General features: G+C 48.1%; 1 protein-coding gene across 1 annotated transcript; it reads right to left on the reverse strand.

The window, feature by feature from the left end:
• Positions 1-242: 242 nt before the first annotated feature.
• LDHB (lactate dehydrogenase B) lies at positions 243-21,071 on the reverse strand. Its single transcript, XM_061638372.1, has 8 exons — positions 20,960-21,071; positions 11,801-11,932; positions 9,279-9,396; positions 7,859-8,032; positions 5,606-5,779; positions 3,935-4,052; positions 2,362-2,485; positions 243-628 (listed from the first exon to the last, which is right to left on the reverse strand). The coding sequence occupies exons 2-8, from the start codon at positions 11,924-11,926 to the stop codon at positions 461-463; spliced, it is 1,002 nt and encodes a 333-aa protein (XP_061494356.1). The 5' UTR covers positions 11,927-11,932; positions 20,960-21,071; the 3' UTR covers positions 243-460.
• Positions 21,072-22,885: the final 1,814 nt, after the last annotated feature.

The following is a 22,885-nucleotide window of genomic DNA, read 5'->3' on the forward strand; positions in this document are numbered from 1 at the left end:
ATGTGGGGATTCAAACCCTGGTCTCCCAGGTCATAGTCCAACACCTTAACCACTACACCACGCTGGGTCGCTAACCACTACACTACACTGGCTCTCAAGAAAATGAATATCTTGCTGTAATCTTAATTTAAGAAGTAAAAGTAAAGTTGCCACATCACAGACGTTTGTAGAATTCTATTTTTCCTCCTCACAGGTAGAAACCCACATTTTTAAAAAAAATAAATGAAGACTCGCTACATGAATAGAGCACACACAAAAGAGCTGGTTTTATTTCTTCAGAAGGTCTGCGTTACACCAAGCACACATCTTAAACTGTGGTGGACGAAAGCTTGTACGTTTCTGAGGATGATTACTGGAAGCTCAGCTACTGAGTTAGGCTAGAGAGGCTCACGCAAAAGTGCAGGATCGAACTTTGAACGTTGGTGGTCTTGCTGCTGCTGGAAAGGTGACACTTGTATGCCTACAGGTCTTTGAGGTCCTTCTGGACGTTCCACAACGTAGAGGCACTCCTCTGGAGCTGAGCCACTTCGTTGTCTTTCAGCTTCTGGTTGATTACACTGGTCAAGCCAACAGATCCGAGCACACACGGCAGGCTCAGGAAGACTTCGTTTTCAATGCCATACATCCCCTGAGGAGTTAAAGATAAGCTAGAAACTAGGAAATGCCCTCAAAACACAATGCAAAACAGCCGATGCTCTTGGCTTTAATTTGGGAGGCTCCGGTGGCATCAGTGGCCAGGAGTACCTTTCATCAGCTAAGGCTGATATGCCAATTGCGACCCTACCTAGAGAGAACAGATCTTGCCACAGTTGTGCATGCACTAGTGACATTCCCTCCAATAGAGATCAATAGAACTTTATAGAAGAGGGTAAAAGGGTGCACTCAGGGACACCATTATAGTATAGTGAATAAACCAGATCCTTGCACCTGGCGAACCTAATCTTGCAAAGGAGATACTAGAATGCCACGGAGTCTTTGGCATTTTTTCTAACGCAAGTTGACTGGTGGATGGGCAAAAACAAGTGGTCATTGTGCAATGCCACAATGTGTCAAGAATGCACAAGTCAACGGTGTCATCAGGTTTGCACATTGCCTGATCTATAAAGACAGTCACCATCAAAGTGTCAAGAGAATCTGAATGATTAACTAATTGTTAAAACACAGTCTAGGTCTAGCACAGTCATCTGGACAGCCTCTAGGCCAGCGGTTCCCAAACTCTGGTCTGTGAGCTTCATTCAGGTGGTCTGCAGAATATCTGCATTAACTCTTCATACCCATTTTAAAATATATTCTCCTTGCTTCTTCTATTTCTTACTTGCATTACAATTCTAATTCGATGGAATGCAAACGGTCTTCCTATGTAAGTGTCACACTGGGCTCAAGTGGGGGCGGGCAGCAGGCAACAGGGTGATGCTGGGCTGCAGCCCAGCCATCTGAGCTGAAGGCCAGGGGGAGGAAGGACAAAGAAGGTAAGCGCTACGCTGTGACCCAGCAGTCATGTTGGGCTCAAGGCCAGGGGAAAAGAAAGGGCAAGGATGGCAAGTGGCAGGCAGCACGCTGAGTGACCCATGGACTCCCTTCATGGGAGGCCTTGCCGTCATTACCATCAGGCCTCCCTTTCCTCCAAACTGGGGGGGGGAGGGGGGAGGAAGGACAGCCGCCAAGACTGGGTGGAGAGCAAGAAGGGAAGTGCCTTGGCAAACCGGAGGTGGGGGTGGTGCACAGAGCATGTAGGGGCAGAGCCCCTAGTAATTCAAGCACAGCGTATTACAGTTGTTACAGCAGGCAGACAAATCATTAAGTGGTCTGCCACGACCATCAGCAAATTTTTAAATAGTCTGTAGGGGGAAAAGTTTAGGAACCACTGCTCTGAGTGACTTACAATCAAATCTAAACACTTCAAATTCCAGTGAAAGTCCCCGTGAAGCATTCTTAATCGGGCACTTAAATTCTTAATTGGGCGGGCCTCATTCAGGTGAGCGTTCAACAGATGGGAAAACTGCAACTTCCTGGTTGCTAGGCTCTCTCTGAGGTGGGTACACACAGAAAGGCCTGAGATTACGTTCATAAGGCCCAGGTACATTCTTGTTGAGAGTAGCAGTCATTCAGGAATTGATCAAACCTATTTCTGACTGTTAACAAGCATTGCCTACATGTTACCAGCTGATGCAGTTGTTACAACTTATATTATTCTGGGAAGTTAAACACAGTCAGCATTCCCTAAATCTATTGTAGCGAGTACCTTAATTCAAGGAAAGAGAAAAGAAAACCAATCATTTCCATTACGGAATTTCCTATCCGGAAGAAGGGCAGAAGATAGCAAAGAGGGGAAAACCCAATCAAACCTGCAACACTCCTTACCTTTACCATGGTGGAAACCGGATGAATTCGGCAAAGGTTCTTCATGATGGTCTCCAGTAGGTCGGCAACACTTAAGCCAATGGCCCAGTTAGTGTAGCCTTTCAGCTTGATCACCTCGTAGGCACTATCAAAAACATCACAGAAAGCCCAGTCAAGCTTCGTAAAGTGGAGGTGAAATATGGCAAGACAAAAGGGCAACATGTTCATAGCAAGGGTGGAGGGAGAAGAAAAAGAAAGAAAAATGCCATTTTGAATTCTGAGAAGAGATGGCACTAGTATAGGACCTGCTAAGGCAGGAGATGCTCTAATCCAGCGTAGGCAATCTCTGGCCTATGGGACTATTCAAGCCTCCCCATTTGGACTGCAAGGCTGTTTTGATCAAGCTACACCCGTCTGCCCTATACCTGATGTCATATGTCAGATGAGGGGCAGAGCCTTATGGCAAGCACTGACTATCATTGGGTTGCAAGTGCTGATGATCAGCTGACCATCAGGACTTGCAAAGCACTGAATTTGCCTGCATGGTTTGATGACATCAGGTGACTGGCAGGTGGGCAGCCCCACCTACCTGTCAACTTTGGGGGGGGGAAGAGAGAGAGAGAGAGAGAGAGAGAGAGAGAGAGAGAGAGAGAGAGAGAGAGAGAGAGAGAGAGAATTTCAGCAGGGTTTTATCTGTCGGCTGGCATAAGATTTTGAACTGGGGAATTTCAAAATAGGATCATGTCAAATCAGGCCCAGCGTCAGCAGGTAGCAGCCTTGGACACCATTGGCATCTACCCAAGCCCCACCCTGCTTTTAAAAACAACTTCCTGAAATGCTACACCTGGGAAATCAAATGGTGGCTTCCAGCCAGCCTGTGTAGTGTCAAGTATGTGAGTATGAGAGATCAGGACAACTGCGCACATCTAATTTTGCATTTTACCATCCCTGCAGTGGGCGACTCAAAATAACACCTCTGGCTGTGTCAATTGGTTATCTTCCAATAAATCTTTTAAAACCTTTTGGTGTGGTCCCAGCACTCCTTCTGCACATGCCCGCATATCTCCTGGCTTGATTGCCCAGGAGTGACTTTGGGTTCATTGGAAAGACCTAATGCCCGGACGCTACGTGTCAGCTGGTGGAGAACTGCAAAAGGGGAGATATTGAGACAGTGCCAAAATGGCCAGCCTGTTCAGAAAGAAAAAGGATCTAAGTGTTGTGAATTTAAATGCATGTGCAAGGGATATGCAGTCCCTAGTGTGATTCTGCACACTATGCTCCAAATCAAGGGGTTCCTACATGCCACACGGGTTTTAACAGTTGATTTGTTCATTATCGCCACCCTCTCCCGCTTTGTGTCAACATCTTGGCTCTATTAAGAGTTCTAGAGAACTCGAAATCTTGCCACAATTTTTGTGACATTTTGGTTGGCCCCCAAAGAGGTACTGGCTGCATATTTTGAAGGTTTTAGCATCTTTCCTGAGACCCTCTTGTAGTTCCCCTAGATCTCTCATGTATACATGTTCAAGAAAGTAACCCTCATAAAAAGACTATGCCGTACCTTTCACCGAGGCTACCCCCCACCATGCCATACCTGTCGACCACCTGCTTGTGGACTTGCTTCCAGCCCTCTGGATCTTGGTCAGACCCCATGGCAGGGTTTAGTTCCTGCAGGGAAACGCCAGCCACATTAACCCCACTCCAAACAGCCACTGCAACAAAAAGAATTCGGGTTGTGGTATATGGATTGGTGGTGTATGCAGAAGACCTCAGGTTCAATCCCCAGCAGCTCCGGGTAGGTCTGGGAATGCCCGCTGTCTGAAATCCCAGACAGCTGCTGCCAGTCAGTGAAGACAACACTAAAGCAGACAGACCAACAGATTTGGTGTAAGAAGCTTCCTTCCTATGTTCATCAATGGTGGGCCTATAGTTCAGTGGTAGATTATCCATGTGTGCAGAAGGTCCCGGGTTCAACCCCTGGCATCTCCAGGTAGGGCTGGGAGAGCCCCGTCTGAAATCCTGGAGAGCCGCTGCCAGTCAGTGTAGACAGTACTGAGCTAGGATCATTGCTGTAACTCAAGATAAGGCATGTTCTGTATCATCCGCATAGATGTACCTTATTAGAACTGGCTAGTGCCAAAAGGCATGCATGGGCGTTTATATAACACACACAGGCAGTCCAGGGAGACATCACTTGCTTGGAAAGGGAGCTCCATAGTAGAATGGCTCTCTTGGTATAGCTGATCTTCTCCTGGCTGTGTTTGAACTGTTTTCAATAATGGGATTGTTTTTTCTTATTTGTTGACATTAACTGCTTTAAAAGGGAGGAAATATAAAATCTATTCAATAAACAAACATAGGAAGCTGCTTGCCGTGAGGCCAGACTGTTTACCTGCAGTATTGTCTACCATCATTGGCAATGGCTCTCCAGGGTTTCAAACAGGTGTCCTTCACATCAGCTGCTACCTGATATCGTTTTAACTGGAGGTGCCAAGGATCCTGGGATCTTCTTGACCACTGAGCTATGGCCTTTCCCCATGAAATAAAACAAAGAGGGCAGTCTTTGCTTGTGGCCATAGGACTGGAGGTCTCCACACCTGTTGCCTGATTCCATGGCCAGCTTTTGCCCCTTATCGCATCTGCTGTGCACCAGGCAAGAGCTTCAGGGCTGCTGGTTAACCACACATGAATCTAAGTGGGAGGAGGGGGAAGCTTGCAGAAGGACCTGCTAGGATCAGGCCTGGTTAAGAACCAGGATGGAGCGAGTCTCCAGCCTCTATAGAAGCTCTCATTCTGAGCTGAGTCAGTTTCAGCAAGAGCTCCCAGGTCCAGTTCCCAGCCTTCCCCGAACAGATCAAGGCTTTGGAGTGCCACTGGCAGCTGGGCTTAGACAGCGTTAGGCTACAAAAACAAGTATTCTAACTCAGTATAAGACAGCTTCAAACATTCCCTACGGCACCTTCGGCCTGCGGATGCTGTTGGACTACAACTCCCATCATCCCCAATCCTTGGCCAAACTGGCTAGGGACGATGGCAGCTGCAGCACCAACAACATCTACCTCCGCTGTTGGAGGCAGTATGAAGACCAGTGGCCAGAAACTGCAGGAGAATGCTCTTGTGTTCAGGGCCTGCTTGCAGGCTTCCTGTGGGCAAGACAGACTAGATGGGCCACTGGCCTGCACCAGTTGGCTGTTCTTATGTTCGTATGACCCAAAGCTGAAGAATGCTGCCCTACAGGATTGTTTCGGGCAACAACGCTGCTCACCGCTGGAATCCCCGTGTTCTCCCAAGATCCAACCGTGGCAGCTGGTGGGATGGACACCCAACTTCTCTGCCATCAGGAAACGAAAGCGAGCCGAGTCAAGGTTGCACCCGCTGCCGATGACACGATGCTTAGGCAGTCCGCTCAGTTTCCACGTAACATAGGTCAGGATATCCACTGGGGAAGAGAAGAGAGACACGCTGAGGGGGCTGATTCACTCAAGTCACCGGTTGCTAGTCAAAAGGCTCACACGCGTCAACTCTGAATTGGCGGCCGGCAGGTTACGTGTAGCCACACCGCCACGTGCAGGACTGAGATTTCCACACGCTACCGTGAAAAACTACTTTCCCATTAGGTTTGTTGGTGTGTAATGGTGGGCAGAGTAAATTCAGCATGGAAGCACATGGTTCCAGGTCCATGAAAGGGAAAAACTACTTCTCCGTTTGTGATGGCATACAAAATATTTAATCCAGCAGAGTGAACTGACCTATGGGAGCATTCACTCAGTGATTTCTTTTTATTTCTAGCAAGATCCAGTCTTAGGGCTGGAAGATCACAGCTTTTGGAAGAAGAGATAGGATACCCAGAGAAGTCAGATCTGGGTCCAAATCTGATCTTGGGTGGACTCAGGCACCCATATTTCAACCTCAGTGTCTCTTCTGTACAATTTGTTACATTTATACCCCACTTTTCTTTCACCATGGAACCCCAAGGCGGCATACATGTGGTTCCCAGGCGGTCTCCCATTCAGGCACTGACCAGATCCAGACCTGCTTAGCTTCAGCAAGGTGGTGGCAAAATGGGAACAATAAGCCACCTTAACAGAGCTGTTCTGAGGATGAGAGATTGCAAAGCATTTTGACCCACTGAAACTGCGCTCCTCAGCACAATCCTGCGCATGTTTACTCAGCAGTAAATCTCATTCAAGTTCAATGGAGATTACTCCCAAATAAGTGAGCCTAGGGGCCACAGCCTCCAAGTACGAGTAATCAACAGTGGTTGTCACCTGTTCTGTGGCCTTTTGAGCAGCTCTGCAGTTGGGAACCTTCCTTGATGGGCGAGACTGCACGGCACGCCCCCTGGGATCTGCAGTCAGGACCGTGTGGCATGGCTAAAACTGGCCACACTGAGCTCAGCCAGTTTAGGTCTGCTTACCATGTGGATGCCCGCTGTTGTATGATGAGTCTTCATGCCTCTGAGCCCCAACCCTGTTGGGATCATAGAGTACTCTCTGTTGCGATAACAGGTCTGTGCCCAATAAACCACTCTGAGGCTGACCAGCCTGAGGATGGTGAATGTGCCAAAGGGATGCTGTTTGGGTGGCATCCCTGTAGCAATTGTATGAGCCTTCCGTCTCATCATGTCTGAGAATCAGAGGCAAAATGATTCTTAATCGTGACTGGGGCCCCTTCAGAAGCTGCCAAATCCTGCTGCCTTGACCCCTGTAGTTTAGTTCATTAAGCTGGCAAACAAAAAACCCCAGGGAGAATAAACCAACAACCCTATCCGCCCCCTTCCACATTACTGACTAAATTTGTGTTGCTTTTAATACTGTGGATTTTTTTACAATGCATACTGCAATGCAGTCTGCTACTGTTTGTTACCGAGGTCAGGTTTTGGGATGAATCTGCATTCATGGTGAAAATGATCATTCCAGAAGCTATGGGCTGGAGTGGAAGAAAACCCTGGTGAAGAGAGCTCTGGCTCATGACCATTACGAACTTCATTGTCACTGACCACAGCATGTAATCGCTCAGAAAGTTTTGCTTGCTCCACAATCTGCATCTTTGGTTTTTGGATACCCAAGAGCTTCATATGCAACTCCTGCTGAAAATCAACATGGAAAATTTTAAACCACCTTTCCGCAAGCTGGTACTTATCTGGTGTTTTGACTACAGTTCCCATCAGCCCGAGCCAGCACAGCTATGCTGGCTGGGGCTGATGGGAACTGTAGTTCAAAACATCTGGAAAGCCCCAAGTTGGGGAAGGTCGGCTTAAGCAATGACGGCAGGATTTGCACAGGCCTTGACTTGTGTTTAATGCCAGGACAGGCATTTACTCCTTGTATTCTTGAGTATATTGTGCTTGTGGGTTTGTTTGAATTGCAATCAGCTCTAGAACTGCATTTGCAATGAATGTAAGAAATGTTTTAAATAATTTTCTTTAAAAAAGAATTCCACAATGGAAGCAGGTGCAGGCAATGGTCTAGTTACAGAGGCCGGGTGAAATTCTGCTTTAACCAAAAGCCGTATTTACCTGGGTTCGAAACAACCAGGATGATGCAGTTTGGACTATACTTCACAACCTGTGGGATAATAAACTTGAAGACATTCACGTTCCTCTGGACCAAGTCAAGCCGGCTCTCTCCCTCTTGCTGGCGGACTCCGGCGGTCACAACGACAATCTTGGAATTAGCAGTGACAGAGTAATCTGCAAGGAAAGGTAATTTTATGGTTAGAGCGCAAACTTGTGGCCCTCCATATGTTGCTGGACTACAGCTCCCATCATCCCTAAATGATGGGGCTGGTGGGACATGGGAGCCACAGGTTCCCCACCCTTGGGTTGGAGTAGGCATGGGGAAGTTTAGGCCTTTCAGATATTGTTAAACTCCCATCAACCCCAGCAGGCAATGCCAATGGCTAGGGGTGATGGGAGCTGTAGTTCGGACGCATCTGGACGGCCAAACCTTCCCCATACTTTGAGTGTCGGACTAGAACCAGGGGGAGCTGGGTTCGAATCCCCGCTCAGCCAGGAAGTTCACTGGCTCACTTTTGGGACAGTCACTGCTTATTTATAAGCATTTAAATAAAAACAACAAACAATATAATAAAAAACACAACGTAAAACCAATAAAACAGTAATATAAAAGCATGTACAAAAAAGAATTTAGGGGTTTCAAACAAATTAAAAATAACAACAGGGTCTGATTTTATGGGTCGGGGAAAGCCTGGGCAAAAAGATACGTCTTTACTACCTCCCAGCCTACCTCACTGGGTTGTTGCGAGGCTAAAACAAAGAGCAGGAAGACCCATGTATGTCACTCTGGACTGTGGGGAGGAAGGGCAGCATAGAAATGAAACAGACATTGCCAGATCTGAGGCCCTCCCTTCTTTCCTCTCGCAAGCCAATTCTAACAGGGTTGTGGGCGGAAAAGCCACAGATCTAACGAACATTATGATAACAATAACCTCATTCTGACAAGTATTATGATAATGAATTGCATAATTTTATGTTGTGGTTAGCTCAATGCCACCTTGTCTATCAGCCTTATAAATAAGGCCACAGAAGCGGATAGCTTACCATTTTTTTAAACTAAAGAGGCCAGCAGCCTGCAGCCCTACACAGGTCATGGGGAAGAAGCCCCTTCCTCTGCCACCCACATAGCAATACAGGCTGCTAGCCTCTTAGCAGGCATGGGGAAAAGATCTGCCTTCTGCCAAGCAGACTGGTGGAGGAGAGTGATCCGTTTCCCCTCCATCAGCCTGCTCACTCGCCTGCATGGGATTTCTGATCACCTACGGCTACCAGGCACATTGCTGCCCTCCATCCTAAGTGGCTCAGTGAAGGATGCACTCAATCATCTGTTTCCCAATTATCTTCCAATGCGACCAACAGAGCAAGAAGATACATGTAGGTGTTTTTTCGTGGTGGCAGTAAAATACAACACAAGCCGTACCCTTGTCTGCTATAATCTTATGGGTCTTAAGAAATAAGCTTCCGTGCTGCAGGTCCATCATTTCTCCCTTCAGTTTGTCTTCCAGGACATCAACCAGTGCAAGTTCATCGCAGAGACCCTGGTGTGGAAGGAGAAAAAAGGTATAGGAGGTAAATATGCAAAGAGCTGACCACACAAAGGACAGCGCATTTGTGTGCACTAATATGCCTAATCATAGATCTAGTTCTCATTGAGGTGGTCATCCTGTGCCCAGATACACTAATGCCTTCTTGTATTACAGCAGAAAGCAGGACTACATCTATGCACTAAGTCAATGTGTCTGCAAAAGAGACATTTGATCTTATTCATTTAGGACTCAATCGAATCCAGGGTTTGCTCTCCCACGACAGGTGCCAAATACTGCTGCTGTGAATGGTTACTGTACTTATCTTGCACAATGTAACACAAGAGCCTGCTGAGTCAGGCCAGTGGCCCATCTAGTCCAGCATTCTGTTATCGCAGCGGCCAACCATATGCCTCTGGGAAATGTGCAAGTAGGACATGAGCTCAACAGCAGTCTCCCCTCCTGTGGTTTCCAGCTACTGGCACTCAGAAGCATACTGCCTCTGACAGCAGAAGTAGAACATAGCCATCAGGGTTAGCAGCCACTGATTGCCTTATCCTCCATTAGTTTGTCTTAAGTCTTTTTTTTAAAGCTATCCAAGTTGGTGACCATCAGTGCCTCTTCCGAGAGCAAATGCCATAGTTTAACTATGGGCCGTGTGAAGTTCTTCCTTTTGCCTGTCCTGAACCTTTCAACTTTCAGCCTTGTTGGATGTCCCCAAGTTCTGGTATCATGAGAGAGAGAAACTCTTCTCTCTGTCCACTTTCTTTATATCTCCATAGACTTCTATCATGTCACCTCTCACTCGCCTTTTCTCTAACTGTTGAGCGTTGTATAGAAATGTTGGAAAGTTGGACAGCGAAAAAAGCGGGTAAGAGAAAAATCAACTCATTTGAAATGTGGTGTTGGTGGAGTGCTTTGTGTATACCATGGACTGTGAAAAAGACAAATAATTGGGTGTTAGAACAAATTAAATCAGAACTGTCACTAGAAGCTAAAATGATGAAACTCAGGTTATCATTCTTTGGACACGTAATGAGAAGACATGATTCACTAGGTAAGACAGTAATGCTGGGAAAAACAGAAGGGAGTAGAAAAAGAGGACGGCCAAACAAGAGATGGATTGATTCCATAAAGGAAGCCACAGACCTGAACTTACAAGATCTGAACAGCGTGGTTGGTTTATAACAGATGCTCTTGGAGGTCACTGATTCATAGGGTCTCCATAAGTCATAATTGACTTGAAGGCACATAACAACAACAACATAGAATGTTCACAAACTGAACCACTTTTATTCCAGGCCCTTTTACCTAGCTCAGCCTTTGGGTTTCCAGATGTTGCTGGACTACAATTTCCATTATTTCTGACCATTGGCCATGCTGGCTGGGCCGGATGGGAATTGTAGTCCAACAGCACCTGCGGACCCAAAGGTTGGGAAAGGCTGGCCCAGCTGGTGGGTCTCTGTAACTGTGCGTGCGCGTGCACTGTGTGTGTTAGATGAACCCCCCTCACTCATTAAAACCAGGCCCTGCCATGACATCACCTGGCTACACATGCAGCTAACATGAGAAGGGACCCTACGTGTGTACTGACCGCTACTAATCAGGAGATCCCAGTGTGGAGAAGCTGTATGCATGCAGTGTCCTTTCTCAAACTGGGCCAACGTGTGGCCGGTGCACAGGAGGTTGATGGCCATGGCCCATTTGGGTGCGGGGCTTCAACACCGATTACAAAACAAAGACAGCAGCAGATAATATACTTCATGCACCTGACTGCACAAATTCTAGCCCATGGAGGCTTATGAAGACAGGGATGGAGAGCGTACTGGGCTCCCATCAGCCTCAGCCGGCATGTCCAATTGTCAGGGATGATGGGAGTTGCAGTTGAGAAACATCACCTTTTCCCGTTTTGCTGCAACAGAATAACCCAGGGACACCCAACAAAGTGCCCTCTAGCTGTTGTTGGGACTCCAAACTCCAATCAGCACTGGCCATCAGCCATGTTGGCCGGAGCTGGAATCCAACATGTTGGCCACCCTGACTAACCATTAACCTGCTAGAATAAAAGGGACTTAAAAGTATCTGCTTTGCATGCGGAAGGTCCCCGGTTCAATCTGTGACATCTCCAGGTCGGGTTGGCAGTGACTCTGGCAGGGTCTCCTATCCAAAGGTCAGACTCAGGATATGGCAACTTCCTATGTTCCTAAAAGCAGGAGTGGAGAATCAATGGTCCTCCAGATGTTGCTGAACAACTCCCATCATCCCTTACCCCTCTTCCACTGGATCCCGTGCACAATGATGAGTCTAGTTACCAGATCACTTTTTGGGGGGGGGGGGGTTGTTGGTTGGGAAAGTCATATTGCACTTAGGTATGACCATTTCTTACACACACACACACAAATTTTTTAAGCGCGGTTACCTTTTCCAGGACGCTGATAGCGCAAGCCATCCCAACTTGACCTACTCCCACCACGGTGACTTTGTTGTTTGGCTGGGTGGCTGGTGCTGCAACTTGGGTAATCAGTTTGTCCTTGAGTGAAGCCATTGTTCTCTGTGAAGAGAGAGAAAAGTCAGATGAAAGGAACTGTGATTTTTCACTGTCTTCAAAAGAAAAGGTTCTTCCATGCCTATCAATCTGCGATACACAGTTGAAAAAATAAAGAGCTTTAAAGGAGACCAGCAAAGTGCTTAGCAGTTGACTGACCTGGGAGTAAGTCCCATTGAACCCAATGGAGCTTACTTTTGAGTAGACATACATTGGATTGCAACCTAATTCATTTCTACACACTTACATTTGTCCTTCAGACTTGCAATATCTGTCAGTAATTTAACATGCTGTTGCATAATGCTACAAATTGCTGGATTTCAGCTGTACTTTTCCATTAACACCCTCCTCTCCCGTTATTTCATTTTTATTCTGTGGGTTCTCCCCTTGATCTCACAACAACCCCATAAAGTAGGTCAGGCTGAGACACGGGGACTAGCCCAAGGCCACCCAATGAGCTTCATGACTGAGCAGAGATTTGAACCAGGGCCTTCCAGTCTAACACTCCAACAGCTATGCCACACTTGATCCCTTTTGGCCCAGTGAAGATTTTGTAGTCAAATGAGTTAAGGCATTGCCAGCAGCTTGCACTTTGTATAGAGGAGTTAAAAAGAAAGGTGTGAAGTATGCAAAGGAGTCATTTAGCATGGCAACACCACTCCCTTCAATGTGATGTGGGTCTTCTGGAAAGAATTTCAGATTGGAATTTTCTAATGCCCTAGAGCAAGTGTGGGGAACCCTCTTGCTGGACAGCAACTCCCATCACCCCCTGCAAACAAAGCCAATGGTCAGGGATGGTGGGAGTTGTAGTTCAGCAACACCTGGTGAGCCGAAGGTTCCATACACCTGCCCTTGGTCACAATGAAGTCAAATGGCCCATAATGCTTTGCCCATGCGGCTTGAGATCAACCCACCTGGGCAAAGGAACAGGGCTGTGCAAGTGTCACCAATCAGCTGATTGATCTTTCCCTGCCTCACACCTGATGTCATATAAGATGTCAAGTGTAAGGCAGGTGAGTGTGGCTTGGCCAAAACAGCCTCATGGGCAAAATAGGGAGATTTTGGACTCTGACAGGAGCAGGGTGCGTGTAAGACTAATTAGGTTCATGGGCCAGAGGTTGCCCACCACTGCCTTAGAAAGTGCTCTAATTCAGCATGTTTTATTTGTATTTTGTGAACAATGCTACTTTGAAATACCAAATTTAGGTAGCCAAAATGACCTAATAATGTATTTGCAATTGGCATTCATTTATTGTTATTAATGAACTTATGAAATGGAAAATTTTCCACCCCAAATCACTGCTGCACATGCACACAGAGAGATGTACATACACATGCACAGTTCTTTGCAGCTGATGCATAACTTCAGATGAGAATGGGATTTAAGCTGGCAACCATTATTTACTCTGCCTCTCTGTTGCTCAACCATACCCAAACTACAGGCAAGTACGTGTGTGTAGTAAACAGCAAGTGCTGAGGTCCAACCCAGATCAGGACCCCAGTGGGAGCAGGGCGTGCGTGTAGAGGAGCTTATCCCTTTGCCTTCTGTTGCAGCCCCAGTCTGGATCAAAACCGCTGTGCCACCTATCTGTATTGGAAGCAAAGCTCCTTTTTGGTGCAAATGAGAATTATCATTCCAACGCAGGTTAAGAGATCAGTGCAACAGTAAGGCAGACCATCATCAGAGAGACCTTTAAGACAGATGCAGGAACACTCTTTTAAATATACCAGGAGCAGCCAACACGGTAACTTGGCAGGGACAGGAAGGACTCTAATAGGGACAGGCTGCAGCTCAATGGTAAAGCTTCTGGTAGAGCTTCCATAGCTCAGTGGTAGAACACTCAAGGGGGTTGCAAAGCAAGGTCAGTGAGGCATGTGGCCTGTGGTAAGGTCCCACGGACCAGACAGAGAGGCCTGCAAGGCCACATTCGGTTCCCAGGCCTGAGATTTCCCACCACTGCCCTAGAGTAAGGTAGGGGGACATAAATCAGTGAAGAGCACACTTTGTGCCCAGACAGTATGGGGTTCAATCCCTGGCATCTCCAATTAGAAGGGTCAGATAGCATGTGTTTGGAAACAGACCCCTGCTAGAGACCCACGACAGCCACTGTCAATCAGCATACACAATATTGGCCTAGATGAACCAACAGCCTCATCTAGCATAAGGCAGCTTCTACAAATTAAATTAAACTATTTTAATTTGATTTGATTTTCTGAGAGAGAAGGCAGGACAACTTGATTTGTTCACTGCTCCCTATGGCAGGTGTGGCGATCCTTCGATCCTCCAGATGCTGCTGAACTACAACTCCCATCTTCTCTGGCCACTGGCCGTGCTTACTAGGGATGGGAGTGGTAGTTCAGCAACATCTGGAGGGTTAAGGGTTTCCTACTCTTGCCCTACTGTGAGAGTTCAAAAGTTTTGCAGCTCACTCCCAATACCTCCCTGGGTAAAACATACAGGGGCAAGTAGTAGATCAAACATCCATGGCCTTTAAATTACATGCAGGAACAAATCAGCCCCCAAGGCCCATATCCAGAAGAAACGTGTCAAGTGTAGCTTATTTTAATGAAACTTGCACAGGAGACAGTTCCAACGGACTGCAACCTTAACACACAACTCAGACAGGGCACTCTCTGCGGACTTCAGAGATTGAGGCCAATTTCTCTCTTTCCTTCTAATCATTTAGCTTGGGGCCAAAATGCATTTGGATGGGAGATGTGTGCAAAGTCGCACCTTAAACAGATAAGTAGCCCAAGCAATCTGCTCAAAATGCCTGTACTAAAAGGGTATCATTTCCAGTCGGTCTGAACCATCAACCCCTTTAACAGCTCAAAGTCATGACTATTTTATTTTACCCTTCACATTTCAATGCCCTGCAGTCTTCAATCCAACACCTGTCGATGCTTAAGGAAACCATTTCAGGAACTGTCTACTGTACTCAGTGTGGCTGTGCTTTTGCCTCGCCTGCCTGTTTCACCAGCTCTACCCTTACAGAACTATTTCATCTACAACACCCACTAGAAATACCTGGGAACATTTACTAGAAATCCTATAATTCACAAACACTTTACTGAAATAAGGATTATTTATCCCTGAAAGGTATCCAGGTACATGAATGCCCTGAACTTGGAAGTACAAAACAAAACTAACTTAGGAAAATAACACTTTGCAAAGACTGTAACAACTAAAACCAAGGATTAAAGGAGGAATGTGGAGAGAAGGTAACAATCTTTGTATCTACAAAAGCCATTTCCAAGATTTTGATGCCCCCTAACATGACCTATAAGACCCTCCGTGGCGCAGAGTGGTAAGCGGCGGTAATGCAGCCGAAGCTCTGCTCACGGCCGGAGTTCGATTCCAACGGAAGGAGGAAGTCGAATCTCTGGTAAAAGGGGTCGAGGTCCACTCAGCCTTCCATCCATCCGTGGTCAGTCAAATGAGTACCCGGCATATGCTGGGGGGTAAAGAAAGGCCAGGGAAGGAACTGGTAATCCCACCCCATATATACGGTCTGCCTAGTAAACGTTGCAAGACGTCACCCTAAGAGTCAGAAACGACTCGCACTATAAGTGCGGGGACACCTTTACCTTTTAACATGACCTAAACACAAATCTTAGGATGGGGTCATATGATGAATGGGTGGAGTTATTCAGAAACAGGCTGGCTTAAACAGGAAGTAATAGCAGTAAACGGACACCTGTCCCACAATGGAGAGAGGTCAGGAGCAGCATCCCTGCCCCCCACAGATGATCTGTACAGGAATCAGTGTTATTAAAATGTATACAGGAGGGATTTGGAGTAAAGTGGGAGCAGATGAGTAGCCATGTTAGCAGATCACGCTAAAGCAGCTTTGCCAACCAGATGCCCCCCAGATGTTTTTGGACTACAACTCCCACTAGCCCATCTTTTTGGGATTTTAACTGCCAGATCTCTCATGATGAGAATACTTTTCATTCCAGATATTTATCCTCCTTAGCCAAAAAAGGACATCAGCTCATCACCCTAAAGGTGAGCACTTTTTAAGGATGGATTTCTCCTTGATCAGTGCTGTGCCTTCCAGCTGTTACAAGACCGTAATTCTCCAAAGGAGCTGGATCTCTCTACAACGTCTCCGAAGGCCTTGCTACTTTTGAATATATACATATTTATTGCAGGGCAATTTACAATTAAAATAGTAAAATACATAATCTTCACAATAACCACAAGCCTCTGTGCCTTCAGGTTAGCCACCGTAGGTTTAAGGGAACAAATTTAGAAGGGAGCTGCATAGCTCAGTGGTATAGTAAATGCTCAAACAGCTGGTATAGCACAGTGGGAAGGAGAGCCTGGCTGGGAGGCCAGTCTGTGAGTTTAAATCCCCGCTCGTGCCTTCTGGGTGTCAAGGGCCAGCTAAAGATCGCCCCCACAGTGAGTGGCTCAGGGGTTACGTGCCCTGCCACCTGTGCAGCCGTGGGCAAGCTGATTAGTCCCAAGGAGCCCAGTTGCCCCCACCTGGCAGTTGCGGACAAAGAAGGGGCTGGCTTGTGCAGCTGTGGCAAGTTGAGCAGGCCCTAGCCAGCTGGGGAGGACTAGCCTCAGAGGGAGGCAATAGTAAACCCCCTCTGAATACCGCTTACCATGAAATCCCTATTCATAGGGTCGCCGTAAGTTGGGATTGACTTGAAGGCAGACCATTTCCATTTTGCACACTGAAGGTCCCAGGTTCAATCCCCGGCATCTCCAAGTGGGGCTAAAATCCTGGAAAACTGCTGTTTGTCAGTGCAAACAATACTGAGCCAAGACGGACCGATGCTCTGACTCAATGTAAGACAGCTCCTTATGTTACCTAAAATTCTTCCCTAAGAACCAGCAGCTTGCTGCACTGAGCACACACCCATATAATCTGCCCAGGAAGAAGACTATCATACAGTGGACACCCTGCTGTTGGCCTTTGGCCTCCACTGGCTTTGTTCTATATTTTTTATTTTCTTCATATATAAAAATATATTCCTGTTGAAATATAAAGCAGCACATAAATTAACTAACTATATACAGTTTAAGACGGTTATTTTTGTAAGTTACGTCAGCCTTGTAAATAAGTCTGCAAGAGTTACTGCCAAAAAATATTTACTAGCCTGCTGGGATCTGGAAGACAAAAAGCAGAGAGCTTAGCTCCTCCTCCAGGTGGAGGCGGGGTTTCTCTTCTGACAGCCTGCTTGGTGTCTATGACACAGCACACAAACTACGGAACTCATTCCCACAAGGCGTCATAGTGGCCACAAAGTTTAAAAGATTAGACAAATTCATCAAGGATAAGGCTATCTGTTACTATTAGCCATGATGGCTATGTTCTACTTCCACTGGGAATCACAAATGGGGAGAGTGCAGTTGAAATCAGGTCCTGCTTGTGGGCTTCCCAAAGGCATCCAGTTGGCCACTGTGAGAACAGGATGCTAGATTAGATGGGGCCCTGGCCTGATCCAGTGGCATTCTTACGTTCTTATGGTAGGCCTAGAGGGGCAGAGCACTCTGCCTCTCCTCTGCCAGCTCACTCACTCATATGAATGCAATTCCATGCACTTGCCTGTATGCAATTACTTGTCGCCTATGGCAAATGCTTAAATACAAGGCTGAGGTTAGCATAACTCCCCCTGCCACACAAAAAAGAGCTTAACTCCCCTTGCCTGCACTCTCACAGCTGCTATACTCTCCTGCTTACCTTCTCTTTGTCGCTCCAATACAGAGGCCATCTGTTGCTGCTGCTGCTGCTGCACGTGTTCACCACGTAAAGAAAGCAAGTGAAGTCACTCATACTGAACTCCTACTGCTTTAATGCACCAACGGCATGCTGGCAACACAGAGAACTGACATAGTCCCTGCCCAGAAAGGCTTACAGTCTACAATAATAGACAAAAGAGGAATGGGGGAGGAGGGGGGTCAAAGTCATAGAATAGTAGAGTTAGAAGGGGCCTATAAGGCCATCAAGTCCAACCCCCTGTGCAATGCAGGAATCCAAATCAAAGCATTCCCGACAGATGGCTGTCCAGCTGCCTCTTGAATGCCTCCACTCTCTAGGTAATTGGCTCCATTGTCGTATGGCTCTAACAGTTAGGATGTTTTTCCTGATGTCAAAGGCCACATAAGCTGCCAGGTGCACTGCCTTCCTACAACATTCAACTACAGGAGACAGGGGAAGCCAAATAACCTGATCTCTGTCTGGGGTCCAAAGCAGCTCAGTGCTGTGGGTCTCAGGAAAGACGGCCCCAGGTTCAACCCCTAGTCTCTCCTGAAGAAGGCCAGGAAAGACCTCTATATGAAGCCCTGGAGAGCCACTGCCAGCCAGTGAAGGCTAGGGCTGCATGCACACCATCCATTTAAAGCACAGGGCTTCCCCCAAAGAATCCTGGAAACCGTAGTTTGCCCCTCACAGAGCTACAATTCCCAGCACTCTTAAGAAGCTACAGTTCCCAGGATTCTTTGGGGGAGGCCATGTGCTTTAAATATGCTTTAAATGTATGGTGGGTATGCTGCCTAGGGGTGGGGAACTCAGGCCTATGGGCCAAATGAGCCCTCCAGGCCTCTCCTTCTGGCCCTCAGGATTCTCCCCAGGCCATGCCTGTCTACACCAGTTGTCAGCCCTGCTACACGCCCTGCTCAACTGGCTTTTGCTTGCACAGAATGTGCCCTTGAACAGTGATTAACATCTCTCACTTCCCTGGATGATGAAAAACGGGGCATGTGTGCACAGAACGCCTATTTTGTTGCGTGGCTAGTCTGTAGCCTATTGAACAAAAGGAGACATCTGTTGCTCCACCCACTTTTTGCCTCTGGCCCCACCCACCACTGGCATGCGGCCCTCAAAAGGTTGCCCAAGATGGAATGCGGCCCTTGAGCTGAAAAAGGTTCCCTGCTCCTGGTGTAGACCCGTAGCCTTCAGCCTTTTCAGAGCCAGGACTCACCTTTAACCCAGACATGCATTCAGGGACCCCTTTGTTCATTGCATTTGTATGGAGGACGGGTTGCTGTTGGGACCCACCTGAGATCAGACCGCAAGCCAATCGGAGGTCCCGACTCACCAGCTGGAAGGCCAACGGTGTATGTAGGCAGTTCTGAGCTAGATGGGCCAATGGCCTGACTCAATATAAGGCAACCAGTGACTGACCCAGGAAGGATGAGGCCTCCGGGTTGACCCACACATGCATGTCAATACACTTCCTATATCATCCTTCGGGGAAGGTCATGGCTCAGTGGCAGAGCTTCTGCCTTGCATGCAGAAGGTCCCAGGTTCAATCCCCGGCATCTCCAGGTAGGGCTAGGAGAGACCCTGGTCGAGAGCCACTGCCAGTCAGTGTAGACAACACTGGGCTAGATGGACCAATGATCTGACTCGGTATAAGGCAGCTTTCTATGTTCCTATCCCTCAATGAGGTGAAAACAACTGGGCCTCAAAGGGATGGCAGCTCCCTTTCCTTCTTTATCTCCCACTTCAAACAGGAGAAAGTATCTTTTTTATCCTAAAGAAGAGGTCCCCTTGAAAAGCTTTGGGACCTCTTAAAAGATCTCATTCTTTACTCCTTTGTGCATCTGATGCTTGACATAATTAAAAATCCTGCACCTGTGCCGCTTTCCACAGCTTCTCCTCCCCCTTTGCAACTGGTGGTGCAACCCTCCAGCCCTCCGTGTTCGACTGGCACTCCCATCAGCCCGAGCCAGCAGGGCCAAGGACGATAGGAGCTATAGTCCAGCAGCATCTGGAAGGCCCTACTTCGGTTATCCGACCTTTAAGTGATAGAATTCTAGACCGTGCCACAAATGTGAACAGGTCATTAAAAAAAAAAATCCCCCCCCACAAGCTAAACGAAAAACCAAGTTCCAAACTAGCAGCGTTAGGGCGAGAAGAAGGACCATGCTCGACTCTGCTTCATTACTGGTGCTGGTTTATTACACACAGGGATGTTTCGTTGAAAGAGGAAGACATGACGAGCACCACCCCAGGTCCGAAGTGGTGCAGTCCAGAATTCCGCGGCTTCGTTCTGAATCCTGCGATATGTACTCAGCGAGGACCGTGTGTGGCTTGCAGGCTGACTCACGCAAGCTGCCGCGTCCCCGCGTCTGCAAGGGCCTAACCCTGGACTGAGCAAGCCGGGCACGATGTGGGCTGGGCTGGACGCGCACAGGAAGCATTCCCCTGCCCGGCCGCTCTCCCACCCTCTTCTGCTCAAGAGAGGCAAAGAATCTGCGTATTCGGCTGTGCCGGCCCACACACGTGATGCCCCCCCCCTTGTTGCATGCGGCTTCCTTCTCGCGCTTGCAAAACCGATTCGGAGCCTTCTAGAATGGACGCTCCTCATTTAAAACGTGCCACCCCACAATTCGGCAGAGAGCAACCAGTTCTCCTCCCTTCTCCCCCGCCTTCCACCATGGCTGCCTCTGCGGCCCGATCCTACTCGGACGTTAGCCAAAGCTTGGCAGAAAACTCTCTCTACGGGAAGAAAAAAACAAATGCAACCTGCTCAACCCGGGGGAGGGGAGGGAGCGGCGGGAGGAAAAGACATCAGAGAGAAAGGCGACGTGGAAGATGGGCAGACACCTCTAATCACTAGGCCAGCGCTCTTCTCCAGGCCCGGAGCGTGTGGGGGGGGGGGAGAACGTTTTGCAATGTAATGAAGCCACCCACTTTCAATTGCATCATTTTTTTTTTAAAAAAAGAGTCTTTTGCAACTACTAAGGGTTTGCTGAACAGAAGGCGCACCCGCGGTGACCTTTGGAAACGCCAAGATGCAAATAAGAGATGGGGGTGCTGAATCAAGGGCGATCGCCTGCTTCAAGACCCCCCCCTCCGCAGGCCAAGCGAACAGCCTACCCCCTCTTCTTTTTCATACACACGCGGGTGCTATGCAACGATGGACAGGAAATCTCCCCCCCCGCCGCCCAGCTCCACCCGTTTGAAGGGCTTGAGTTCACACTGCATGGCCAAAAACTTTACGGGGGAGGGAGATGAAGGGACCCCCCAAAAAGCAAAGGATCGGTGAGTCTGATCTGATGATACCCACCTTTTCACTCGCCTGAGTCCGGCTTAGCAGCAACAGCGGGAGGCGCAGCGCACCAGCAGCCTGGAGGAGGGGAAACACGAGACAATGTCAGCCCGGGCAAAGGAAAAGAGGCGGGAGGAGGAAGAACGCGGGGGGGGGGAGAGAGGCGGATCCGGAGACGCTCCGCGTTATTTTCCTCGGGTTACCCTTTTGTGATTGGAAACCTGAGCGCCGCCCGCCCCCTCGGCTCACGCAATCCCCTTCAAGAACGCCGCGCCAAGAGAGATCCGCTGTCGCTTCCTCCTCCTTCCTTCGGATGCCTCCTTAGCCGCCTCCGCTGCTTGCTTCTACCTGGGCTTTGCCAAAAGGATCATGAGGTTGCTGCTTGCAACCATGAGAAACAGAGAAAAGTTATTGCGCCCTCTGACCGCATCATCGCCGCCACCGTCGCGTACAATGCACCTTTGTGATTCTGGACCAGTTTTCCCCCCTTCCTTTCTTTTTGGCCTTTTCTCAGTTGTAGCCAGCCAGAAATGGCTTCTAGCTCCTCGCCTCGCAGAGGCTGCTGCCTTCCGCAGGCGAAGGCAGGCGAACGCGTTCTGTGCGGCGCCTTAAAACGCATTTATTGCGGTGGCGGCAGCAGCAGCTGCTTTTCAGGACTGCGTCTGGCGAAGCGGGTGCTCTTCTACGAAAGCTGGCGCCATAATACACCTGCTCGCCACTAAGGTGTTGCAAGAACTCCGCTACAAGTAGTTGTTTTTGCCACAGCAGGCTATCACAGGGTGGCTAGTCCCTTTGGAGGTAGGAATAAGGAAGAGCCGTCTTGGCACCTTAAAATACTTTCCATTAAATGGCCTCCTCAGTAAACCCTAGGAAGGGACTGTAGCTCAGTGGTAGAGCATCTGCCTTGCATGCAGAAGGGCCAAGGTTCAACCTCCTCCCTGCGGCTCCAGGTAGGGGTGGGAGAGACTTCTGCCTGAATCCCTGGAGAGCCGCTGCCAGTCAGTGTTGACATACCTGAGCTAGATGAACCAATGCAGCTTCCTATGAACCGAAATTCACCATGTCTATTAACTTCAGTGGGTCTACTCTGAGTGAAACTAGCATTGAATACTACCCTTTAACCGTCATTTAATGTGGCTTAACCTTTAGGGGAATAGAGAAGCTTACACAACCATAAATATTTTGTCTTTGAGATGCTATAAGATTCTGGATTTTTTTTCCTGTAAGAGTCTAGTATTTATTATTACATTTCTATCCCACTTTTCCTCCAAGGAGCTCAAGGTGGCAAGCATGGTTTTCCCTTTTTCTGATTTTATCCTCAGAAGAACCCTGTATGGTAGATCAGGCAGTGACTGTCCCAAGGTCATCCAATGAGCTTCATGGCTGAGTGGAAATATGAACCCTGGTGGCCCAGGACCCAGTCTAACACTAGTGCAAACTTCATATGGTGCTCCTGGGGGCTGGGGAGGAAGGGTATTCAAAAGCTTGTGGGCCACTACCAAAAAGCTTCTTTCCCTGGTTGCTGTCTACTGTGTCTCAGAAAGCCAAGGCACCTGTAGGAGAGACTCAAATGATGACAGGTGGGCTGGTATGGGTAAAGATGGTCAAATGTGGATGAATGGAAATTGACTGCCTTCAAGTCGATTCCGACTTATGGCAACCCCATGAATAGGGTTTTCATGGTAAGTGGTATTCAGAGGTGGTTTACCGTTGCCTTCCTCTGAGGCTGAGAGGCAGTGACTGGCCCAAGGTCACCCAGTGAGCTTTGTGGCTGTGTGGGGATTTGAACCCTGGTCTCCCAGGTCACCTTAACCACTACACCACACTCCTCTCAAATGTGGATACCCTTCTGGAATTTGTTACTAGTTGACTCTCTTCAGTTTAGTGGGGCTTAACTCTAAATAAACATGGATAGGACTGGACTGACAGATGGGCAAAACTAGG

The sequence above is a fragment of the Rhineura floridana genome, chromosome 8, assembly GCF_030035675.1.
Source record: "Rhineura floridana isolate rRhiFlo1 chromosome 8, rRhiFlo1.hap2, whole genome shotgun sequence".
NCBI classification, from domain to species: Eukaryota; Metazoa; Chordata; class Lepidosauria; order Squamata; family Rhineuridae; genus Rhineura; species Rhineura floridana.